Genomic DNA, 25,296 nt, shown 5'->3' with positions numbered 1-25,296 from the left:
GCGGTTAAGTGCCCGAGCTCTGCTACTGGCAGCCCGGGTTCGGATCCCAGGTGTGCACTGACGAACCGCTTCTCAGGCCATGCTGAGGCCGTGTCCCACATACAGAAACTAGAAAGATGTGCAACTATGACATACAACTATCTGCTGGGGCTTTGGGGGAAAAAAAGGAGGAGGATTGGCAATGGATTTTAGCTCAGGGCCAGTCTTCCTCAGCAAAAAGAAGAGGAGGATTAGCATGGATGTTAGCTCAGGGCTGATCTTCCTCACAAAAAAAAAAAAAAGAACTCGTTAAATGACAAAAATAAATGTCTAATTTGCTGAAGCTATAGTTTTCAGGTCTCTGTTTTTCATAGTTGAACACAACCCCAACACATACCTTGGAATTTGAAATATTTGATGAATTTCCTCCAAAAAATATTAACTTAAGATTCCCTGAGCTAGAGGAGAAAGGAGAATTTTTGGTGTGCACCCCTGACAACAGGCTTGAGATCTTGCCCACAGCTGTCTCCTGTCCCCTACTAGGCCAAGGCTGGGGGGAACATAATAGGAAAACAAGTGAGTTTGAGAAAGGACCTTTGTCTTACCGCCTCTGACTAACCTTGGAGATGTGCCTCCATTCCCGGCTTGCTGGGGAACCTGAGAGCAGAGAGGGCCACCTGTGAAGACTGGGAGGCCGGGTCTTCCAGAGTCCCCCTGAGCCCAGCATAGCAGAGGGAGCGGCCAGAGGCTTCCCAGGTGCCTGCCGGGTGCAGAAGTGGCTAAGAAAGAGGCCTACCCTGGGGAGGCCTCGGGACAGGGAAGAGAAACAGCCAGCTGCAGCGGTGGGATGCAGGCACCTCAGCAAGCAGCGTGGACTGAGGACGGCCAAGGACCCGCTCCCCTCCTTTCCCCAAGTCTGGACTCACTGGTAGCCAGGGATCTCGAGGGTTACCCTCCATGGGCTGAGATTTGGGTTCAGGCTCCTGGCAGAATAAAGGATGAGAACAGAAATCATATTCTCTAATAGAAAAATAAAGAAATCTACATTTCTTGCATGCATGTATTTAGGGTTGAGAGTCATCTCATTACAAGGAGCAGACAGGGGGTGGGGTGGGGTGGGGCAGGGGCAACAGCCCAAACGTCCCAGCAGGAGAACTCGTCCAGAAATTGTGGTGTACTTATGACTTGGAACACCACTCAGCAGTACAAAGGAACCCACTGCTGATACACCAAGACCACAGGTGAAGCTCAAAACCATTTGGCTGAGGGAAAGAATCCGGACATGTAGACAACATTTATGGTTCCATTTATATAAAATTCTAGAACACGAAAAACTAATCTATGGTGAAAGAAATCAGAGCCGTGGTTGCTGGTTGCCTCAGAAGAGGGGGAGTTGGGAAGAGGCATGAGGGAGGTTTCCGGGTGACGGCATTATTTTACATCTCGGTTGTGGTGTTTGCTACACTATGGTGTGTGTGTGTATATATATAAATTCATCCCTCTGTGCAGCCTCACCATATGTAAATTACACTTCAGTATATTTCATTTTTAATAAAAAGGGCGGGTGGGATTTGTCCCCCTCGGGGAGCAGCTCCTTCACCTAAGGAGACTGACGGAGGAGGTCTGGCGTCGGGAAAGAAGCCACGGTCTTAGAGGTGCCAGTCTGGAGGGAGGCATGCGCAATGCCCCGCAGCCCCCTGCACCGCCTCCATGCTGGGTGGGACCTGGAACCCTGGCACAACCCCCACCCCGGGCCAATCCCAGAGGTAGCCGAGCAGGGACTGGATCAGGGCCTCCTGTCCGCAGCAAAGCTCTTCCCCCAAACCCAGGCTGCTGGGAGAGAGCGGCCCCCAGATTCCGCTCCCCGTGCGCGCTTGGATCGAGTCATCTCCCGAATTAAATTTCATTGTTACCCCTTTTCCTGGCTTTCTTCGGTATTGCCATTAAACACACTAGACGCCACATACCTGCAACAAGGTAACAAGAGCAGAGCTAATGTTTTCTGAGGTGGCAGACAACCCGCAAACAGGGCCGCACCTTCTCCCTGGGAGTTTGCATGAGCAGAGATGGCTGGCTCCAGGAGTCTAGGAGGAGAAGGGCGCGGGTTCCAAACCGGAGGGTGGGGGGTTAGAAATAGCGGAAAAGTGGAACCCGGGAAAATGGTCTCTACTGTCAACTGTTTGGCTAAACAACGGCTGGAGCCAGAGATCCATCCACTCATCCATCGACTCTGATGACGCCTGCTGAGAGCTGGCCAGGCCCAGCCGCGCAGATCCGCTGCCTGCGAGGAGGCGCCCACGGCCCGCGGCGGGAGAGCGGCGGGCGTTCTAAGGGACTGGGAACAGCACGGGCAACGGCCCCCCCGAGGCAGGCAGCCCAGGGCACGTCGATTTGGAGGATGCCCGGCATCTAACGCTCCGCCCTTAGGGGGCCTTCCTCGGGGTTGAGCGTCGGCGGAGTGCGCTGTCCCGGGTCCGGGGGGCCAGGAGGGAGCGCGGGGCCGGCGGGCTGCGGGTCCCGCCCCAGCCAGCTTCTGGCCCCTCCCCGGGGCAGCAGGAATCGGCGACTCTGCGCGGCCCGCCCTCCGCGCCCCACCTGCAGCTGCGCGGGTTCCCAGGCCTCGGCAGGCGCTGCGTCGGGGGCGCGAGGCGGGCAGGGCCCCGGCCACCTGTCGGCTCCCAAGGCCGCGGCCAAGGGTCAGCTCCGGCCGTGGCGTCCGCTCCCCCAGCTGCCCCGTCTTCCCCACTCCGGCCCCGCCAGCCCCGCGGCGGCTGCCACCTGGCACCAGGGGCTGTCACCGCAGCTGGACAGGCGGAAAGGCGCCGCGGCGGCCGCAGGATCACAGCCAGCCGCTCCCACGGTGTCTTCACCAGGGCCCTCCTCGGTCCGCCCCCTTGGCCTCTCCGCCTGGCCTCCTGCCCTCTGGCTCTTCTGTCCCCTCTGGCCGCGCGGGCCTCCTGCGACGCCCAGATGCGGGCCGCTAGGCCTTTGCTCTGGCCGTTCCCTCTGCCTGGACACCGGCTCCTCCGAGCCGTGCTTGGCGCACTCCCGCAAACTCTTAGGTTGCAACTAAAATGTCCCCTTCTGAGTGAGGCCCTCCTGCCTCGGTATTATTATTAATAATAGTAATGATTACTCCCTAGCTAGTAGTAATGAATATTTTACTTATTTTTTCTTTTACTCTCTTCCCTAGACTCGCCCCATCCTCTCCCAGGTAAACTTGCTAGAAGCAGCAATTGGTGTTTCTTTTCTCTTCCTCCTTCTCTTCCAGTAGCAGCCTGGTAAGCGTCCGCGGGTGGGATGATGGACTTGCACAGACAGTAGTATGGTTTCATACAGACGGGGCCACACTCTGCGTCCTGTTTTGTGCCCTGCTTTCCCACCTGATACATTGTGGCCATCCCTCCCTGTCATTGGACAGTCGTCTAGAATTTGCAAAGGGCACCAACAGGCAGTTCCAGAAGGAGAAGTACAAAGGACCAACGAGCCTGGATTGTGTGTTAGGCCTGGTCCTAGCATGCTCAAGACGGGGCCGTGTCCTTCCATAATGTGGGCTCCGTACTATAAGCACCTCCATTTTACATACTTAGAAATGGGATCAGAGAGGGTAAGTAACTTGCCCAAGCCCCCACAGCTGTTTTGTGCTGAAACCTGTACTGTGAACCACTGCACTGCCATCATCAGTGCAATGGAAATTAAAAACAGCCATGAGATATCGTTTTCCCTGTGTGTTTTGGGGGCTTGCCCTGTGCCTGGCAGCCTCACCCTCAAATTTCTCCCTCCCTAGTTTCCCAATTGCTGGGAAAGGGCCCCCCTGCCCACCCTGCCACCCAAGCCAGAAACAGGCCTCTCCGCCCCTTCTTTTCCGTCTGGTCCAACTTCTACCAGCTCTCCACAGGGCGATAGCAGGGCCCCTTGGCTGACCCCTGGGCCCAGTCTCGCCCTGGGATGCCTCATGCTCAGCTCCAGGGACCCATGGTGCCTGGGTGAAGGGGCCTGGCTCCAAGTGAGTGGGCAGTGGGCGGCTTGCCCCTCTGAGCCACGCTGCACACAGCCCGAGTGACCGCCATGGATACTGACCCGAGCCTTCACTGAGCCTTCTTGGTTATCCCCGCGACCGGGGGAAGCATCCTCAGCCCCCTGGCCACCCTCGCCCTCACCCACACCTCGGTCCCCACACCTCCCGCTACATGACCACACTACCAGGAGTTTTGAACAACTAACGGACCAATTAATTTACTTGTCTGAGAGCCTCCAAACTGGGAGAGGGGAGGCTAGGCCTCACACCCTGCCCAGGCCTGGCTGCTGCCCGCAGGGCCCCTCCCAAGGAGGCAGGGCCTGCAGGAGGAAGCCCAAGTGTCCTGACCCCTTCCCCTTCCCCTTGGCTGTAGGGTGAGGGCCGCCTTGTTCAGCCCCACCTCTGCCCTTGGCCCTGGCCCAAGCCCAGCCATGGGCTGCAGCTGCTGCCGTCCCAGGCCCAGATGCCAGCCCTGCTCTGGCACATCCTGCCCACTTGGGCACATGCCCAAGAAAGGGATTATCACCTCAAGGTCTCAAGATAACAGCCTGGTGCACAGGGATATAATGGGGAGCCCCCCAGGCAGGCGCCCTATGCCTCGCTGACCACGGCACCATGACCTCCCTCTGGCTCCTCTCCTGCTGCACCCTCCTGGGCACGGCCTTTGGTGGGTGAGGGGGCAGACGGACCAGGAAGGCTGTCTCCCCTCCCCTCCAACCCCGAGGCCAGCAAGGGGCAGCAGGGGCCCTGCTCCCAATTCTGCTGTGCACAGTGGTGGGAGCCTGAGTGAGTCTCTCTCCCGCTCTGAGCCTCGCCAGCCCCAGCTCTGCAATAGGGATGCTGGGAGGATTCGACCAGGGCAGCCAGTGTGAGGCCCATGGGGAGGAGGTGGACCTACCTTGGGCTGCCTTGAGGCCTCACACCCTGTGCAGGGGACAGGGAGGACAAGTACAGAGGGACAGAAAGTTCTCAGAACAGTTCATGACTCCCAAACAGGCTCAGATGGTGAGCAAGTGGGTAGGTGTGGCTGGGCCCCCAGCAGCCCTCTGTGGCTCTGGAACTCAAGCCCTTTGAAACTCGTGTTCACTGAGCACTGACTACTGCTCCTGTGCCAGGAGCAGAGCAAGCTCCTGCTGTGCCCACCAACCCATCCTGCATCCTGATACCAACTCTGTGAGGTTAGCAATGTGATCCCCCTTTTGCTGATGAGAAACCTGATACTCAGAGCGGTTAAGCTGGGCAGCGATGGGGCCAGGTTCAAACCCCCGGAGCCCAGCCTCCCAGCCTGTGCTTTGGCCCTGCCACCACCTCACACTCAACCTGTTGGGCTTGTCTGTGCTGAAGCTCACATCAGACTGAGTTGTCCCTGGGGGATTCCTGCAGCAGTGGGAGCCAGGTTGGGGGGCCCAGAGTCAACCTCGGCCTCCAACCCTCAGCCCGTACTCCCACTCCCAGGCTGTGGGGTCCCTGCCGTCCACCCCGTGCTGAGTGGCCTGTCCAGGACCGTCAATGGGGAGGACGCTGTCCCCAGCTCCTGGCCCTGGCAGGTGTCCCTGCAGGCAGGGGGGGATTCTGCGCATGGGCGGGGGACACACTGGGGAATTGGCCTGGCTCAGGGCTGCTGGTGTCCAGCCAGCGCTGACCTCCGCATCTTCCTCCAGGACAGCACCGGCTTCTACTTCTGTGGGGGCTCCCTCATCAGCGAGGACTGGGCGGTCACCGCCGCCCACTGAGAGGTCAGGTGAGGGCCCGGGACCCCCAGGAAACCCCTTGGGGTACGGGGAAGACCCTCAGCACTGAAGACTAGTCCCTTAACTCCTTCATTCCTCAATTTCCTTATTTGGAAATGTGCAGAAAACTCAAGACCTGCCCATCTCCCAGGGGCCACAGGGAGGAAACACCAGCAGCATGTAGGCACAGTGGTTCGGGGGGGCAGTAGTTGATATTTTGAGCTCCCATCTCTGTGATCAACACCACGCATGTGCGTACACAGGCACATGCATGCATATGTCTGCACACGCGCGCACTCACGCTCATGCGCACACAGAGCACCCTGCACCCCCAGCCTGGCCCCACCACCTCACGGCACCTCCTTTCTCTGACCCTCTCCAGAACCTCTGACCTGGTCGTGGTCGGGGAGTTTGACTAGGGCTCAGACGCTAAGGACATCCAGGTGCTGAAGATTGCCCAGATGTGGTGGCCCCTGGAGTCCAGGTGCGACCCCAGGCAAGGTGGGCCCTTGGGAGTGTGCAGCCCAGGCTAAAGGGGCTGGACCAAGAGGCCTGAAAACCCCCAGGCTGGGGGAGTAGGAAGGGGCGCCCCAGCTCTTCCCAATCACCCTAATGCTCCATCATGATGGGGCAAAGAGGAAGTCAGGGTGTGTGAGGCTCCACCCAGGGGAAGGTCTGCACCTCGGGCCAGGGAGGTGGCAAGTTGAACAGGCCGTTGTCCAGAGAGGAGCGCGGAGGCGATGAGGGGTAGCCCGGCGCCCTGGTTCTGCCTCGTGTCAGCTTCTTCCCAGACCCCAACTGCGGCTGTCCGGCCCTGCCCCATAGGTTTTCAAGAACCCCGAGTTCGACAGGTTCACCGTCAACGGTGACATCTGCTGAAGCTGGCCGCACCCGCCCACTTCTCCCAGACCGTGTCCTCTGTGTGCCCGCCCAATGAGGCCAACGACTTCCCTGCTGGGATGCTATGCGCCCGCCACCAGGGGCTGGGGCAAGACCAGCCACACCAGGGAGTGAGTGCCGGCCAGGTGGGAGGGTGGTGGAGGCTGCAGGGCAGGGCGGGCTGCTGTTGCTGCCCACCCACCCTGCCCTTTCAGACACCAACCTCCCCGACAGGCTGCAGCAGACGGCCCTGCCCCTCCTGTCCAATGCCGAGTGCAAGAAGTTCTGGGGCAGCATCATCACCGACCTCATGGTCTGCGCTGGGGCCAGTGGCGTCTCCTCCTGCAACAGTATGGCCTCTTGGGCTCCCTGGCACCCCTTCCCTCCCACCCTGGGTGAGTTCAGGCAAAAGCCCAGGCCAGGGGCTTGGGCAGAGAGAGGAAATGCAAGTAGCAGGCAGGCCTCTTCCTAGGGTTTTCCGGCCTGAGTAGTTGGGAAGACAGGGCTCCTGGTGGATCACCGATGACCTCAACAGAGGGGTGCCAGCACAAGAGGTGAAATTCCACTGACATCTGCATCTGAGCAAATGGTACCTCCTGTTGTACAGGAGTTGTACAGTGCACAGCCTGAGCAGTGGAACATGGTGGTCCAAAAGGGATCCAGAAGGGCTCAGGCAGCCCTTCCTCCCTCAGAGTGGCCCCATGGCCAGCACCACCCACACTTTTCTTTTATCAATGAAACCAGCTTTATCGAGCCTCCATTATAGGACTCCACCCCAGGGAAGTGGCCCAGACTTCCAAGGGTACAAACCACAGAAGGAGCTGAAATTTCTTTCATGTGCATGTGTGGAGTGTCTACAGGCTGTCAGGCCCTGGACTGGCCTCTGGGAACAGCGTGCAGGGGCTCCTGAGCCAGGCCACCTGGGCTGCCAGAAGGATGGAGTCTGGACCCTAGTAGGCATTGTGTCCTGGGGCAGTGGCACCTGCTCCACCTCCAGCCCCAGCGTGTACGCCCGTGTCACCAAGCTCATGCCCCGGCTGCGGCAGATTCTGGAGGCCCGCTGAGCCCCTGGCCCCACCCTGGCCTCCTTGCCTACCATTCTCCCACAAAGCTTCAAAAAACTGGTGGAAGACACGTTGATGGTGTCTGTCTCCTGTGTCGGGGCCTCCAAGGCCTCACTCTGCTCCTGCACTTGGGCCTTCACTGGGCCAGGCGTCAGGGGGTCCCCCAGAGGGCCTCTCCTTAGTCCCCGTCCCCAGAGAGTGGCCAGAAAGGACACAGACAGGTGAAGTCTGACCTTGGCTCCCACCCCTCACCCGATGCTCCCACCCCTGGCTGCAGGGTTCTCGCCATCCACCTTTGCTGAGCGTGCTCAGGGCCCTGCTCTGGGGAGTGGGCAGCTGGGGGACGAGCCCGCTGCTGGCCCCACACACCTGTGGTTCCAGGGGACCTTCCCAGGAGCGGCCCCCCAGGGCTGCCTCCCTCCCAGGCCCACGCTGCAGCCAGGTGCTTCTCAGCCCAGGGATTCACGATAAGGAGGGCATGGCGAGGCAGGCTGCGATTGGTGGGCTGGGGGAATATAATGGGGGTCCCTCGGGCAGACCCCACTCTACCTCCTGAGCCACACACCATGGCCCTTCTCTGGGTTGTCCTTGGCTTCCTCCTCTTTGGCAGCAGCTTTGGTAAGTGCAAGGCTCAGGCAGGCCTGGCAGCCCCAGGTCCGGCCTCGCCCACCCCCTGCCCCGCACACCCAGAAGCAGGGAACGGGAGGGTCCAAGTCCTCGTACCTCTAACCGCCCCCGCGCTCCTCGGCTGGCTTCCTGCCCAGCTGCCCCTCTCAGCCTCCCTGGGCGCCTCTGCTCCACTCCCCAGTCCTTGACTGGGCCTGGGGCCCCCTCCACCACCTGGAGGTCCCTCAGGCACCTCAAACTCAACTGGACATACCTTGGACCCGGCCTCGTCTTGGTCTCCCTCAGCCGCTCAGAAGCCGGGGGCCGTCTGGGCTCCTCCACCCTCCAAATCTGCCACCGAGCCCTGTGAAATCTGTCTTGAGACTGTCTCCCACGTCCCTCCCTTTGACTGCACCCTCTGGACTTGGGCAGCCTCCTGGGTTTGTGCTGCCCCCGGTGGGGTAACACCCTTGCCCAACCCACTCCTGCTGCAGACTCAGGCAGTGAGAGCACCAAGGACTCAAGCAGAACATCACAGCCCCCATGACCCCGGACCCTGGGCTCAGAGCAGGATGAACACTCTCCTCAGGGCACACAGCGGGTCGGGGAGCTGTCCACCTGGGGTCCCCCGACTCAGCCTTCCAGCTCTGGGCCCCAACTCCAGATGCCCTCAGCCTTTGGAACCCTCGACAAGGGCACCCATGGGTGGCTGCCAGCTGGGTGGAAGAGGGCTGAGTGCCCTGCAGTGGCCAAAGCTCTGGGTGCCAGGTGCTGCAGAGGCCTGGAAGCTCTGGGTCTTCACCCCTGGTCCCCTTGGGACACGGTCTACTGACTGGCTGCTCTGCTCCTGCCCCCAGGCTGCGGGGTTCCTGCCATCTACCCTGAGCTCAGTGGCCTGTCCAGGATCGTCAATGGGGAGGACGCTGTCCCCAGCTCTTGGCCCTGGCAGGTGTCCCTGCAGGTGAGGGGGAGGCTGCAGGGGGTGGGTTAGGCCAGGAGGGGTCAGGCAGGAGAGGCAAGGCTGACTCCCCCTCCCCCCTCTCCCCAGACCCGCTCTGGCTTCCACTTCTGCGGGGGCTCCCTCATCAGCCAGCGCTGGGTGGTCACCGCCGCCCACTGTGGGGTCAGGTGAGGCCAGGGCTCAGGCAGCAGGGGCCCTGGGTGTCTGGGAACAACCTTTAACTCCTCCCAAACCCGACCCGGTGGGGAAGGGTCTGGACAAACTGCAGGCTGGGAAGAAGCTGCTCCTGACCCCCAGCCGCAAGCAGAGCCGCAGTCTGCAGGAGAAAACCCCCAGCCAGTGCCCCTCACCTCAGCCCTCCGCTCTGTCCAGGACAGCTGCTCTAGTCCTGTGCCTTCACTGTACAGAGGGGGAAACTGAGGCCCAGAGCAAGAAAGGGATGCCCTGAGGTCACCACGTGATTCAGTGGCCCAGCTGGGGCTGACCCCACCTAGCACACTCCTCTGGCGCCCCTCTGAGGAGGCAGCCATGAGCCTGAGCACCACCTGCCACCTCCTCTCCCTCCAGGAAGAGCCATCGCGTGGTGGCCGGGGCATCTGATCTCGGCTCTGACGAGGAGGCTGTCCAGGTGCTGAGGATCGCTGAGGTAGAGCCAGGGGGGCGGGCCGAGGAGGGTGGGCTCGTGTGGCCATGGCAGGGCTGCCCCCGGGCTCCAGGGACAAGGGAGGAGCCTGGTGGGCAGGGTCGGTGGGCACAGAGGACCCCGGCCAGCTGGCTCAGGCCTCACCCCACCTGCGCCTCTCGGCCCTGAGCTTTCTTTTCTTCTTTCCCAAGTGCTAAAGCTCCTTTACAAATACTGAAGGTGGTTTCTGATTATAGAATGTCTTGCTTGTCGTGGAAAAACACGAAAATACAAAAATTAAACATCAGCAATGTGTCTCATGTCATTTTCCCACCAGTCTCCAGAGATTTTGTCTGTCCAGCCTCGTGTTCCTTTCTCACACCCCGCCCCACTGGCACTGCACCCCCTGAGTCTCCAGGCCTGTGCACCCCCTAAATTTCCCAAGTCCTCCCTCTGAGGCCTGCCCACCCCACTCTTGTCCCCACAGGTTTTTGAACACCCCCTGTGGGACCAGTATACAGTCCGCAACGACATTGCCCTGCTGAAGCTGGCCACACCTGCCCGCCTCTCAGAGACCGTGTCCCCCGTGTGCCTGCCCAGAGCCAACGCCAGCTTCCCTGTGGGCTCCCGCTGCGCCACCACGGGCTGGGGCAAGACCCGGTACAATGGTGTGTGTCCTCGCAGGCGCTGTTTAGGAGTGCGACTCATTCTGTTTTTTGGTGTAAATTCCAAGCACAATCGTAAATTGCAACACAGTCATAAATCTTTCCATTTCTTTATTTAAAACCTACCAAACATGAATAAAAATGAGGTTTAACAGTGATATACTTGAACAGTAAGTTGAAGATATGCGTAAGTACCATCATATATGACACTCACCAACCTGCAAGGAGTCCCACAGCATCCCACTGCCAGCCCGGACTTCTCTCCAGACCTGAGGAGGGGGGTGTCCAGCTCGCCGTGGAGTCTGGGGTGGGAGTCAAATGTCCAGGTCTGGCTCGGGGCCCTGAGAGTCCGGCCAGGGCCTCACCTTCCCCGGCTGCTCGCTCTGCCTGCCTCTCTTCCTCCAGCGTCCTGACTTCCTTTGCCCAGGCCACGGCTCACCCCGGCTGGTCCTTGAACGGGACAGAAGCAGCCACGAAACGGCAGCAGGAGGAGGGTGCTCCCTCGTCAGCCGCAGAGGGTGGTGGGGCCCCTCCAGTGTCCCCAGTCAGAAGGACGTGAACCCCCTTGCCTGGAAAGGTGGACACGGCCCCTCCACCCACCACACAGCACCAAGGCTCAGCGGGGCAGGGTTTCTTTGAACAACTGTGCTTGAAGCAAAGTCACCCCGCCTGATGTGGAACCGGAAGGGAACTGAGTCCCACAGACGCTGTTCAGGTCTAAAGCAAGGGGCGGGGCTCGGTTTCCATGGTAACCGTGCCAGTGAAGGACCAGGACCTCGCAGAGCCTCCTCCCTGGGGTGGGCTGGGTGGGAAGAGGGGCCCTGACCCCACCCCCTCTGTCCCTCCAGCCAACAAGACCCCCGACAGGCTGCAGCAGGCGGTCCTGCCCCTCCTGTCCAACGCCGAATGCAAGAAGTACTGGGGCACCAAGATCGCCAACGTGATGATCTGCGCTGGCGCCAGCGGCGTCGCCTCCTGCATGGTACGTCCCCGCTGCATGGTGGCCACCCTGCCCTGGTCAGGCTAGGAGGGCCTCTCCTTTCTGCCACGACCTGTTGAACCCCGCTCCCTGCCCGGTGCCCCAGCGGTGCCCCAGCGGAAGGCTGGACCAGCACTAGCAGATTCCCCCCGGGCGCTCGCTCTGGCAGGGTGTGGGCGGGGCTTCCCAGGGGTGTTTAAGCCACGCGAACCCCGCGGGCTGGATGTTTTACAGACCATGGCAGGGTGAGAGGGTAAGGAGTAGGTGGCGGAGCTGGGCTGCCATTCGACCAGATCTAAGTATCTCGTGTAGGGCCTGTGCCCACATTTGTCATTTCTCTGCACCACCCTGGACTCGGCCAGGTCAGGGCACAGTAGGGCCCCGGGCACCCTCTTTCAGGCTTGGACACAAGTCCTTTCTCCTCCTCAGGGCGACTCTGGCGGCCCTCTGGTCTGCCAGAAGGATGGAGCCTGGACCCTGGTAGGCATCGTGTCCTGGGGCAGTGGCCGGTGTCTCCCATTCTCACCAGGCGTGTACGCCAGGGTCACTGAGTTTATTCCCTGGGTTCGAGAGGTTATGGAGACCACCTGAGCTCCTGCTCCCCGCCCCCGGTCTGTCTAAAACCCAAATAAACCCACTGAGAGCAACTGCTTGCGTCTTCACTTCTGTCTTTGCCAGGGTGGGTGAAGGGTGGGAGATAGCGGCCTTCACTGGGGTCCCCTCTGCAGAGTTCAGAGCATAGAGGGCTAGCAGATCACCCAGCCCTACTCTCTTCTTCATAGAGATAGGGAAACTGAGGCCCAAGTTCACATGCAGAATGGTCAGAGCTGGGAGCAGCACCTCCTGATTCCGAGGGCTCTCACCTCACCGAGGGTGCCAGACATACCTCCAGAGGTCCAGGGAGGGCACACTGACCCAGGGCAAGGGCCCCTCTGGGGCCCCATCTCCCAATTTGGAGGCCAAGTCCATGTGTAATTCAAATAAGACATTTTAGAAGTTCCACAGGCTGAAATTATGAGCTTCCTTCTAAGAGCCAAGTTCTGGATAAAGTCTGTGAAAGTGAGTTGTTCTGTGGAATCATGTAGCCACCAGCAGTGCCCTCAGCCGTGAGCTCTCTGCCTTGGGATGTGGGGGGCCCCAGCAGGGCTCACCCCGCTCCTGTCCCCACACCTGCCCTCACTCTGGCCACCTGCTCTGGGACTGTGCTGGCTTTGCATCAGACCTCGAAGCCCAGGTCGATCCCAGCCCTCCCCGAGCCCAGGCTCCCCAGGTCTTGCGGCCATTTGCAGACCTCGCCCTCACCTTGCTGAAGACATTCCAGCCTCAACTCCCAGACCCAGACATTTCCTGGGGCCTTGGTTTTCTTCTGACGGGACCACTTTTTCTTCACCCTCCCAAGAGGCCGCCCAGAGCCTCACCACGGATCCCCTCCATCCACCACTCCTACCCTGCGGCACCTGAGAGCAAGCACACTTCTGCCTTCCCACCACCGTCCCTCTTGCCTCTCACACCTCAGGAGGCTGCTTTTCATTTTTAAAATTTTATTTAAATGTAGACTATTAGTCAAATGATTGGAAAATCAATAATGAAAAATAGTTTTTTAGGGTTTTCTCCGGGTGCAGAGAAGGAACAGGCCACAGCTGCACTTGCCCTGTCGGGGGGACAAGGCACCCTCCGGGGCTGAGGTCAGCCCCAGGAGTCACCTGAGGCTGTGTGGTTGAGGGGCCTGTGTGCCCCTGGCCCGGTCCCCGGCACTGGGACCCTCCCTGGGCCTGCAGCGCACTCAGGGAAGACCACCAGCCCAGTCTCAGCTACTGGGGCCCAGCTCTGCTTGGGCTCCTCTGAGGAGGCACCATCCCACATCCTGCCCCATCATAAATATGTACAAATCCCTGGACAGTCTGGGGCACCAGGCCCAGGCAGAACTGAGGTTGCCTGTCCCATGCCCATGGCACGGCGACTCTCTTGGGACAGGTGCCTGGGGCAGCTCGGACCATCACTGCCCTCCTCCCGTCCTCCATCGCTCTGGTCATCTGGACTCAGGCGGCTGCCAGTTGGCCCAGGACGCGGCGGAACTGCTGGGTGCTGTGGCCCAGCTCCTTGACCCTGTCCACCATGTCCTGGGCAGCGGCGGGAGATGGGTACTGCAGGGCGGCGGCCTTGGTGGTGGCCACGATGCCACGGAGAAGGTCGCACAGCAGGTTGCTGTAGTGGGTCACCTGGCTGCGCACGTCAGCCGCCTTGGCCTGCCGCGACAGCGTGTCCCCAATGAACACCAGCTTGTGGGCGCTGAGGATGACAAACTTGCTGTGTGCCACAAAGATCTTGGGTGGCTGGTTGGTGGCCACGGCGGTGAAGAAGGCGTCCACTGCGTTGGTCAGCGTGGTCAGGTTGGCCTCACACTGCTCCAGGTAGAAGAGCAGCAGCTGCCGGTCTGAGGGCCCCAGGCCGCCCGTCCGCCCTGGGGCCAGGGGCTGGGCTGGCATCCAGTTGGCCAGGTCGTGGTCTATGGGCCGTGACACCTCCTGCTCCAGTCGTTCAAACTGCTTCAGCTGAGGCAGAGGGAAAGCAGAGTGAAAACCGCAGCCACCGAGCAAAAAGGGACAAAAATGGATCCCTTCTAAAAAGGGACAGGACTCAGTTAGCGGGGGCAAGGGGAACCGGCTGTATCTATCCTGCGGGCGGAGCATACATCCTTGCCAGCCTTCTAGAGACTCTCCAAATAATTGTTTCACCAATCTCAAAAGGTATGATTCCATTTATACAAAATTTTTGAAATGACAAAATGATAGAAAAGGAGAACAAAGGAGCAGTTACAGGGGTGAGGTGGGGGGCTGTTCTCTGGTTACCCAGAACCCCATCAGGGGGAAACTGGGTGAAGGGGATGCAGGACTGCTCTGGACTCGCTACAACTTCCTGTGATTCTATAAATATTTCAAATTGAAAAGTAAAACAAAAAAAAAACATACATTTTCTCCTTAACATATAGATTATAAAAAGATCCAAATACACCAAGCAGAAAAAAAGATAGCTGTCACCTGGAATCCTATGCACCCAGAAATAACCTCTGTTAAAATTCTGGAAAATCTTTTAGAACTATACACTAAAGTATCTGCAGATGAAATGATACCATGTTTTCAAAATGATTTGGGGGGAGGGGGGACAGAACAGGACTAGCTGCTGTGCTGAGAATGGGTGGGACTGGGTAAATGCTACCTGGGGGTCTATTTTATCCAGTGGGTACCTGAGGGACTGTTTTATAAATGTATTAAATTTATATTAAATGTATTAAATTTAAATTGTATAAAATAATAAATGTTATAAATTTTCCATAATAGAAACTTTAAGAGTAAACGCCCCCCCCTTTTTTTTTTATAATTTTATTTATTTTTTCCCCCAAAGCCCCAGTAGATAGTTGTATGTCATAGCTGCACATCCTTCTAGTTGCTGTATGTGGGACACAGCCTCAGCATGGCCGGAGAAGCGGTGCGTCGGTGCACGCCCGGGATCCAAACCTGGGCCGCCAGCAGGGGAGCGCGAGCACTTAACCGCTAAGCCACGGGGCCGGCCCCATAATAGAAACTTTAAACAAGAGAAAAAAGGTTCGAGTATCTGTAAAGCTTCAGAGAACAAAAATTCACATAAAAAACTGGTGAATATTCAAGCTGTTTTCCTTTAAACATGAATATTCTCATTTCCTTTTCGATTAAAAACTGGAAACACGCCATATATAATATTTATAGCGTACTTGCAGCAGCCAACAATAGGCAATTCATTTCAGGTCAGCGAGTATGTATAAACACATGTGGCCAAAGGGAACTTTCCACCAGCAGCAGCCCTTGCCTGGGGGTCCTCACCAGAGCTGGTTCTGATCAGGGGACTGAGTGGCTGTGGCTGGCTGTGCACAGACCCAGGGACAGACAAGTTCTGTCCTACCAAGGTTTCAAGCCTGAATTGAATTAGCAAAACCCATATGAAACGGCCACTTCCTAACACTTGGAACCCTCTGACTGTCCCCGCTTAGGCAGCTACTTTGTGAACTTGTCCAGCAAGAGAGTACATTCAGTTTTGTTTTGTTTTAAACTCTGGTGGGTCTTTTTCATCCTCTGACAATTCTTAATAGCTACATAATATTCTACCATATGAATGTTCATACTTTATTGAACCGGTACTCTACTACTAGACATTTGGGGGGGGTGGTTCCAGATTTTTCACTGATATGGAAATGGAGCAATACACATCCTTGTCAATACATTTCATGTACCTGTATATTACTTGTACTTTCTGTCCCTGGTTTAGGAACTCTAGATCTGTAGAGTTTTTCATACATATTCTTACCTTGTATTCCAGCCTCTAGTAATTTATCTAAGTGATCAATCAGATATGTAAAGAGATTCATTTTCAGCACAGTACTGTTTACAAAAGTAACTCTGGGAACAACCTGAATGTCCAGCAACAGGGGACTGCTTAAACAGATGCTGCAAGATGCCAGCGGAAGACAAAGAGGATCAAGTGCACGGCCATTTCTTAAATCAGTGGAGATTCCATATTATATACATATATGTAATTATTAACACTGATTCCCTCACCAAACATGTTCTATGTGCCAGGCACCTCCTAAACATTGTACAGTCTTTACTCATTTAATTCTCACATCAACTCTGAGATGGATACAACTGTGATCCCCTCTTTATAGCTGGGGACACTGTGGCTTGTGTCCTGGGTCTCTGGGCGGAGCCGGCAGGCTCTCACCTGTCCTTCCCCATGCCTGGAGGAAGGTAGAAGGGAAACTTTATGGGTGATATTTCTGTGTCTATTTTGTGCTAGTTTATATTTTAATTTTTTTAGTATCTTCACAATCAGAATAAATCTCCCTTTTTTTTTTCTTTTGTGAGGAAGATCAGCCCTGAGCTAACATCCATGCTAATCTGCCTCTTTTTGCTGAGGAAGACCAGCTCTGAGCTAACATCTATTGCCAATCCTCCTCCTTTTTTTTCCCCCAAAGCCCCAGTAGATAGTTGTATGTCATAGTTACACATCCTTCTAGTTGCTGTACGTGGGACACGGCCTCAGCATGGCCAGAGAAGCGGTGCATCAGTGCGCGCCCGGGATCTGAACCCAGGCCGCCAGTAGCGGAGCGTGCACACTTAACCGCTAAGCCACAGGGCCTGCCCACCCTTAGTTTTTTTATATATCCTTTTCCTACCATCAGGAAATGATACAAAATATGAAGAAAATTCTATGTCTGCAGATAAACACAGCACTATTATTATAATAAGGAAAACTGGGTACAATGTAAACATTCAGCAATAATAGACATTATGTGGCCTTTTAAAACAGTTTATGAGGAACATTTAATGCCATGGAAAAATGTTGAGATAAAAGCAGATGTAACTGCTCACAAAGTAGCATCTCAAACACATGGAGAGAGCCCCCTCCAGGGCGGAAGCAGGGCTGGACACCAGGCCCAGCACCTGGTGACCACTTCTGGGTGTGAGTGGCTTATTTCTGCTTCTTCACGCTTTTCTGTGTGTGTTCTCTAAAACGTCCACCATGATTACTCTGATAATAACTTAAACGCCTGGAGACAGCACGCAGCTGAGCGGGGCTTGGCTGAGCAGGGAGGGCCTGGAGGCTCAGCTCTGAGGCAGGTTCTGAGGGATGGCTGGGTTCACTGATAGACAAGAAGCCTGTGCTTGGAGAGGCCGGGGAACCTGAGCATCCTCACCTGCTGCAGCTCCAGCTGGCCCTTCCCCTGCCGCATGATGTTGCCCTTTTCCAGAAGCTCCTTCTGGGTCTTCTCAAACTCTTCCTTTCCCTGCAGGGGAGACATGGGACTGGGCTGAGCCAGAAGCCCCCACAGGCCGGGTGGGGTGCAGTGCAAGGCATGCTGCCACCAGGTGGCGCTGCACGCTATACCCAGGCGCACGCCGCACCCAGGCCTGCGCTGCCCCAACCCAGCCCAGGGTGAGGGCAGCTTCCTGAGAAAGCAGCTCTCCTGGGCCTCCTTCACCTCCTGCCAGCCCAGGAAGAGACTGGGCACACTCCTTGAGGCCATGGCCATCCTCCCTTCCCAGGCTCCCACGCCAGGAATCACATCCAAGCCCCTCCCCTCGGTGTACAGGGCCTGCCCACCTGTCCTTGACCACTGGGCCTTGGGAGCTGCTGGCTCTCAGCCTGGAATGCTCCTCCTCAGAGGTCCACTTGGCTGGCCCCTAGGTCTCTGCTCAGAGCCCATGCCTACCCACCTTCCCATCACCTTGTTTTATTTATTGCCCCTATGCCTGGAAGTATCTTTGTCTTTGCTTAGACTTCAGAGTCCATCTCCCCAGACAGAACAGAGCCACCTCTGCCCTGATCACCAGAGAAGCCCAGCCCCTGCTGGTACTTGGGAGCCATTCCTGGCTGGCATTGCAGGACCCCTGACGACATGGCCAAGTCGGCTCGAAGGCCTGAGGTAGGGAGCGGAATGGGCTTCTGGGTGGCCATCAGGCCTGAAAGGTCAAAGTAAGAGAAGGGCTCAGGAACTCACCGAGGCCCTGCTGGGGCCCAAATCCTCCTTTGGTTACAAAAGCCCTCTGTGTGTGGGGGATCAGGGTCCCCACAATAGGGCTAGCCAAGTCAGAGACCCGAGAGGGCCAGGGCACTTCCCCTGGGCCTAGGGAACCTGGTAAGGGCGGGCACCCACCTGCAGGTGGACGTAGTCGTAATCCTCCATCCAGCCCCCCTCACTGTTCTCGTACTGCCCGTCCGGTGAGTCCTGGGAGGTGAACTTGGGAGGTGAGGGCAGGGGCCGGGACTGGATGCTGCTGGCCTTGTCGATGGGGTTGGGGTGCAGGAGGCCGCCCCCCTCAGGCCCTGGGACAGGGGCCTTGGTCCGTCTGAAGAGCAGTGAGGCATTGCCATGCAAGAAGGAGGCCAGCTGCTTGGCGTCCTCAGGCACAGCCCTTGAGCAGGCCACCAGGCGATCTAGGTCTTCAAGAGTGGCCACTGGGCCTCCACGGCCACTGTCGAGGGCCTGACCATGGGCCACCAGTGTCTGGTACACATCCTCCATCTTCTGCAGTTGCCGGCTAAGCTTGGCATGCAGTGTGCGGTCAGAAGTATGAGCAGCGTTGCCCACAGCGCTGCGGGCAAACTCCAGCAGCTCGTGGACGGCCCCCTGGACAGCAGTCACTGCAGCCCGCAGGTCCTGTACTGGGGGCTCCTGAGGCTCGGCGGTGCTGCGCCAGCCCCCACACCCGCCGGCACTACCTGCCAGGTCCAGGAGGTGGGCCACAGTGGTGCTCACGCCCTGCTGCAGCCGTGCCAGGGCCTCCACGGCCACCTCCAGTTCCAGGGGCTCACGACCCGGCACCGCCGTCTCCAGGGAGGAGGCTGACTGGCTGCTGCGTGAGCTGCCTGTGCTGGAGGCCGACAGGCGCTTGGCATCGGCCGGGCCCTCTCGCTCGGCTGGGGGGGGCACCGCGTACACACCGTCGTCGACCATGCTGCCATCAGCTGCCTCAGGAGGAAGAACCCGCTCACGGGGCACGTCGTAGAGAGCGCCAGGGCCCGGCCGCCGCAAGCCAGGGGGCACGTCATAGAGGTCAGGAGCAGGGGGCGGCACATCATACACATCCTCAGTGGGTGGCGAGTCTGGAGGGGGAGCAGCAAGGACCAGCGGGTGGCGGGTTGGGTCAAAGGGTTTGGCCTTGGTGAAGGCGGGGGGCACATCATAGGTTTCCTCACGCAGCAGTGGGCCATCAGGCACGTCCTTGCTCACTGATGGAGGAACATCGTACACCTGGGGGGCCAAGAGGTGGTCAAGGCTGCCTGCCCCTTGGAAAGGATTACCCACCCAGAAGCCTAGGGGCAAGACCTGGTCACACACACAGACTCAGCCTAGATGTACACATTCATCAAAATTCTTATCCATGCAGGTTCTGTTTAAGAGTGCAACTCTGGAGCCAGACCTAAGTTCAAAGTCCTGGCTCTACTGCTTACTAGTTGTGTGACCTAAGGCAGGTGATTCAAACTCTCTGTGCCTGTCTGCTCACCCATAAAATAGAACTCCCTCACAGGTTTGTTGTAAGGATTACATGAGTTAATTCACTGCATAACTACAAACACTCAGGGAAAGGGCAGCTATCATACCACTACCACAACCTCCACTGCCACCACCACCACCACCATCGTCACCACCATCATTGCCATCACCATCATCACCACCACCACCACCACCCACCACCATCACCATCATCACCATCACCACTATCATTGCCATCACCATCATCAGCACCACTATCATCACCACCACCACCACCACCCACCACCATCACCACCACCACCACCACCCACCACCATCACCATCACCACTATCATTGCCGTCACCATCATCACCATCACCATCACCACCCACCATCGCCATCACCATCACCACTACCACCACCACCACCCACATCCATCATCACCATCACCACTCATCACCATCACCACCATCACTGCTGTCACCATCATCACCACCACTATCACCACTACCACCACCTCCACCCACCACCATCATCACCATCACCACCACCATCACCACCACCACCACCACCACCCACCACCATCATCATCACCATCATCACCACCACCACCACCATCATCATCACCATCGTCATCACCACCATGACCACCACCACCATCACCATCACCACCACCACCACCACCACCACCACCACCACCACCACCACCACACCACCACCACGATCATCACCACCATCACCACCACACCACCACCACCACCACCACCACCACCACACCACCACCACGATCATCACCACCATCACCACCACACCACCACCACCACCACCATCACCACCACCACCATCACCACCACCACCATCCTCATCACCATCATCACCACCATCATCACTATGATCACAATCATCACAACGATCACCACCACCGCTTGTGTATTCTCTACTTTGTACCTGGCTGAGCTATTCGTGTGTTATATATTCAGGGTGACAATGGCCTGGTTTGCCCAGGATAGTCCTGATTTGTGCCTGATACCCCCTCATAATTACTGGTTGCCCCCTTTCACTCTCAGAAGTGCCCTGGTTTGGTAAATTCTGTGGTCACCTTGCTGATATCCTGTGTGATCCTGTCAAGAACTCACTGAAGAAGGCCTATAAGGGGCCCTTTTATAGATGAGGAAGCTGAGGCTCCTCAGTTCAGAGGAGCGCTCAGTTTCCACATCTGTCACAGAGCGAGTGAGGGACAGAGCCAGGTCTAGAGTTAGGTCTCTTGATGCCCCTAGTCCCGCAGACATGAATCCCCAACCCAGTGCACACACTCAGTCACACCCAGAACCCTGTGCACACATCAGGCCTCAGCCTGCAAGGCCCCAGCATTCCCTGGCTGCTCACCACATGATGGCTGGATGGCAGCAGGCCCTTCTCCACACTGGGGGGCACGTCATACACATCCAGTGATGGGTCCCGGCCATTGGGACCCTTGACAGCCATGGGGGGCGTGTCATACACCTGGGGGCAGAAAAGGTGCAGTGCTATAGGTGCCAGTGCCACCTGAAGGGATGTAAAGAGCAGAAACTCCACAGCACCCACCCCAGGACCACCCTGGGTGGGGCCAAGAAAGCCCAGTCCCCTGGCCAGGGCCAGGCCAAGGTCCCCCTGTCCCTAGCCCCAACACCTACCTCCTGGCCATACTGGCTGGGAAGCAGCCCCCGAACAGGGGGCACGTCATAGATGTCCTGGGGCCCCGGGGCCAGCAGGTGGCGCGGGATGTCGTACTCATCCTGCTCTGGCTGGGAGGCCTCAAACACATAGCTCTGCCCCACACGGGTGGGCACCACCACCTGGGGGGTAGACAGCCGACTGTCACCATTGGCCCTGGAAGCCAGCCTCCAGGATGCACCCCTAGGTCCTCAGGGAGATGCCACTCCACCGTGAGGTGGGCTCAGAGGCCACTCAGAAGCAAAGGTGTTCTCATCCTTTTGCATTCTCTGCCCTTTCTTCAATCAAATGCAGCACTTGGGGAATACTAGGACCCCCACAGTTTGTTTAGAGCCATCTGGTTCTGGCCAAGAAACAGACGTGGTCTCAGCAGGTGGATGACCCAAAAGGTTCAGAGGAGGGTGCACGTGGGTGATGGGGGAGAGGCCACCCTTGACTGGGGCGCCTCTGCCTGATGACACCTTCCAGCTGCACCCTCCTCAGAAAGGCCTTCCCAGTAAGGGGCTGTCCCGACTGCAGGACCCAGCAGCCACCTTCTGGCTCCAGGACAAATGCAGGTGGTGGTGCCACGCTGTGCATGCCTTGGGCTGGGCCCAGAAGAGGTGGCCTACAGAAAATCCCGACAATCAGGGCCTGGGGCCTCAAGGAGGTGGTGGCCTGGCAGAGCAGCAAGCAGTGCCCCTGACCTCCTCGTCCCCTGAGCACATCTTGGAGAGACTCCTCAGGGAGGACAGGGCCACCAAGAACTCCCAGACCTCAGCGTCAGTTCTCGGGCAGATGGAGGGCCCGGGCTGTTTTGGAAAGTCAGGTGTGGGTGCGAGGTAGTGGCCAAGACTAGAACCAACTGCACCACACCCCAGTGCACCCCACCTACGGGGCCACCGAGACCACCACCCACTTGAAAGGACAAGGCCTTAGCAGGGGCATGTCGGCCCCCATGTCAGCCAGAGAGGAGGCCAGCCCTTCCCCTCCCCAGTGCTCACCCCCTGGCCCAGGGTCCAGGGCAGCAAGCTGCCGAGAGCCCTTCATGCCAGCACCCAGCCTGGAAGGGGCAGCGCAGCCTTGTAGGCAGTGCTGTGTGGGCAGCCTCCCTCCTGGCAGGCACTCAGTCCTGTGGGAGGGGCCCCCAGGATCTTCTAACCCAGCTCAGGCGCACCTCCCTCACCAGGCTCCCTGCTCAGCTCTTTGCCCCATAGAAAGGCCTTTTGTTCCCTAATCGAACGGGACGTCTGGGACAGGGTTGACTCAGGCCTTCCCAACACACATCCCTGGAGGCAGCAGGGCCAAGGCAGGACCCGCCCTCAGGTTCAACGACCCCAGAACCCTGCGTCCCGTTCTTGCACCCAGCCCCTTAGTCCCCATGACACCGATAGCCAGCTCTGCAGGCCTCTGTGCCCTGGAGGGTGCAGGCAGTGTGTGCACATGCTGGGCATCCCAGGAGCAGCAGAGTGTCCCCCAGAAGCACGGGCACTAGCACTTTTCTGCTCAGCCCAGGGCTTGGCAGGGCCTTCTACTGATGCATTCTCTGCCCGCCTCCCGGGCAGTACAGCAGAGCTGGCTGTGACACAGGGCCTCTCAGGCTGGCTCTCCACAGTGCCTCCACGGGGTATTCCCCGCCCACTGCACCCCCCCCAACATGTCTGGGAGTGCAGTTGGCGGCCCTCCCCAAACGCATCTCTCTGCTGGCGCCCCAGACTTGAGTCTCCTCCAGAGTTATTTTTAGCTGCTAGAACCTGCCAACAGCAGGGCAGGCGGGACGTGGCAGGTTGGCGGGGCCTTGAGGCAAGGCCTGAGGCGTCTCCAGGCCCTGCCGGGCTCCGCAAGGCAGAGGAGGACCCGGCTCCACAAAGAGGGGTGTTTATCCACCCACTCGGAGCCCCGACAGTGCCCCTCTCAGCCCCACGGTGATGAGAGAGGGCAGTGAGCGCAAGGGGAAAGGCTCTGGGGGCCAGACCCCAGGCCTGGGCTATTGGCAGCTTGCCACTCCTGAAGCTGAGTTGGTGACAGTAAGCAGCCATACTGGCCAGTAAATGTTTTTCTGTTAGAAAAAAATAGTAAGGCAGCCACAAGTAGGGAAAAGTTCGTTAGGGAAACCAGCTCTCCAGGGAGCTGCTGAGGCTGCTAATCACCGGCCACCCTCCTCTGCACCTGAGGCCTCATTAGCAGGACCTAGAGGCCCCCTGGGGTGGGGACACAGCCCGAGTCCAGGAGGGACACAGACCCCGACCCAAGACCCACATGCTCTGTCACACACACATCTCCACAGTGCAGGAGACAGGCACACAGAGGCCGAGAAAATATGCACAATACCCACCACCAGACGCACACCTGGAGACAGACAGACAAACCCAGGTGGGTAGGGCTCCTCAGGGCATGTGCAGAGTGCAGGAGCGAGAAGTGAAGCTAAAGCCTCCCAAGATCCCCCGGGCCGGGACAGGCCACCTGCCTCGTTCTGCCCAGGCCCCCAACCACCTCCAGGTAGCTTGGCTGCTCATCTCCCTTCCTGCAAAAGACATCGCTGCACGTGACCCAGGCCTCCCTCTGGCGCACCCCCAGTCCCACCCCCATCTAGGAGCCTCAGTTTCCTCCTCTGGGAAATGGAGCACTGCTAGAGTACTGTGGGACGGAGTAGGCGACCATCTAACCCCTCATAGAGAGTGAGGGACACGCCTGACAGGGTCCCCTCCCAAGCTCCTGGGCCTTGCAGGGTGTGGCATTAGGAGCCTAGGGAGGAGACGAAGATTCTCAGGGTGAAATCCAGAAGGAACAGGACTGAGTTCAGCTGTGTCTCCCCCGGCACCTGACCCAGCGCCACAGCTGTCCCCTTAGGCACAGCTGTGGCCCCTGCCCCAGAGGCACTCCCCCTAAAGAGTGACTCACAAAAACCCCTCCCTCTCTGGGAGCCCACCTGCTTCTGTCCTCAGCTTCCTAAAGCCACTCCCCGGCCCTAAGGGTGCTGACCTCTCTCCCAGTGACGCAGGCCACTCTGCTCCAAACTCCAGGCGTCTGACCCCTCCTGGCCACCAGCCTTGTCACTCACCCTCCAGCTTCCTGGGTGCCAGGGCCCCCACCCACCCACCCACCCACAGTCCTGGCAGGGCCTTCCTTGGCCCCACTGACCCCTACCCCTGGAACCATGAACCTCAGTTTCCCAGACTTCTGAGGTGGAGGACGAGGCTTACGAAAGCACAACCTTGAAATGTGGGCACAGACACACCAAGCTATTTATCGCCTGGCTGTTTGTAACAGACACAGCAGTCAGAAACTGCCTAGAGCCCCCCGGGGAGGGGGCAACACCGAAAATCGGGGGCGGCCGTCACTCACAATCACACTTAGGGACCCAAAAAAATTCTTTCGACATCTTATGTTGGATATACAACCTCAAAACGCAAAAGTATGTGTACAAATCTGTGAAAGACAAATAGAGAATATGCTAGACAAAATATGCCAAAATTTCCCAGTGATTACCTCTTGATTGGGGAATCTCATCTCTAGGCTTTTTCATACATTATGCATTTTCTATGACAAACAAGTACTGCTTCCACGATCATAAAATAAAAGCAGACGCAATGGAGGCTGCCCAGCCAGAAGCAACGTCCCGGGAGGGCAACCAGGCCCCAGGACACAGGGCTCTCCTTCCTAGGTCACCAGCCAGGTCAGGGCCCCCAGGGACAAAGGCTCTGGGCAGCCCCACCAGTGGGCCTGGGGAGGGAGGAGCCCAGCCAGGGGAGCCCAGAAGCAGTCTGAGAGCAAGCCCCTGGCATGGGAGGGAACAGAACCAACAGCCGAACAGTGGGCTTGAGTCTACAGCCCAACCGAGGGGCTCGCTGCTGCTTCCTGGCCCACAGGGCTTCCACTGCCTGCGCTGCCCTCACAGACGCACCAGGACAAGCCTGATTGAGGACACTGGGGTGGGGGGGGGGAAGAGGGAAGGGGAAAGGGTGTGCCTCCCTGGGGTGTGTGCAGGGCGTGGACTGTGTAAGAGGATGGACTGTGGCCTGTCCCAAGGCTCGCCAGCCAGGCACTGCTCTCTGCTGTCTCCCCACAGGACAGATGCTCCCCTGGCAGGGC

General features: G+C 58.1%; 2 protein-coding genes and 1 pseudogene across 5 annotated transcripts in view; 2 read left to right on the top strand and 1 right to left on the bottom strand.

Annotated features, from left to right (window-relative positions):
- The first annotated feature begins 4,500 nt into the window (after positions 1–4,500).
- LOC101406477 (chymotrypsinogen 2-like) lies at positions 4,501–7,670 on the top strand (annotated as a pseudogene).
- Positions 7,671–8,173: 503 nt separating this feature from the next.
- LOC101394326 (chymotrypsinogen B-like) lies at positions 8,174–12,124 on the top strand. The gene is made up of 7 exons (XM_087419925.1): positions 8,174–8,288; positions 9,134–9,237; positions 9,325–9,404; positions 9,805–9,883; positions 10,347–10,527; positions 11,373–11,506; positions 11,933–12,124. Exons 1-7 carry the CDS (start codon positions 8,189–8,191, stop codon positions 12,092–12,094), a joined length of 840 nt encoding a protein of 279 aa, XP_087276051.1. The 5' UTR covers positions 8,174–8,188; the 3' UTR covers positions 12,095–12,124.
- Positions 10,621–25,296, bottom strand: part of BCAR1 (BCAR1 scaffold protein, Cas family member) — a 41,271-nt gene continuing 26,595 nt past the window's right edge. For all 4 annotated transcript variants that reach the window (XM_004437106.3, XM_087419923.1, XM_087419922.1 and 1 more), the window contains exons 3-7: positions 21,186–21,347; positions 20,899–21,015; positions 18,192–19,289; positions 17,232–17,321; positions 10,621–14,055 (exon numbers count right to left, since the gene is read on the bottom strand). In XM_004437106.3, the coding sequence (XP_004437163.1) occupies positions 13,543–14,055; positions 17,232–17,321; positions 18,192–19,289; positions 20,899–21,015; positions 21,186–21,347 (1,980 nt within the window). In that variant the 3' untranslated portion in view covers positions 10,621–13,542. The remainder of the gene's footprint in view (positions 14,056–17,231; positions 17,322–18,191; positions 19,290–20,898; positions 21,016–21,185; positions 21,348–25,296) is intronic.

This window comes from Ceratotherium simum, chromosome 30, assembly GCF_057802395.1.
Source record: "Ceratotherium simum simum isolate JZ-2026a chromosome 30, ASM5780239v1, whole genome shotgun sequence".
Classification (NCBI taxonomy): Eukaryota; Metazoa; Chordata; class Mammalia; order Perissodactyla; family Rhinocerotidae; genus Ceratotherium; species Ceratotherium simum.
This window is presented reverse-complemented; position numbering and strand designations above follow the sequence as displayed.

Bases quoted from the DNA above. Each gene is read 5' to 3' on its own strand.
- LOC101394326 (XM_087419925.1), top strand. From the start codon at position 8,189: ATGGGGGTCCCTCGGGCAGACCCCACTCTACCTCCTGAGCCACACACC. The intron at 8,289-9,133 runs GTAAGTGCAAGG...TCCTGCCCCCAG, and splicing joins CCTCTTTGGCAGCAGCTTTG to GCTGCGGGGTTCCTGCCATC. The intron at 9,405-9,804 runs GTGAGGCCAGGG...CTCTCCCTCCAG, and splicing joins GCCGCCCACTGTGGGGTCAG to GAAGAGCCATCGCGTGGTGG.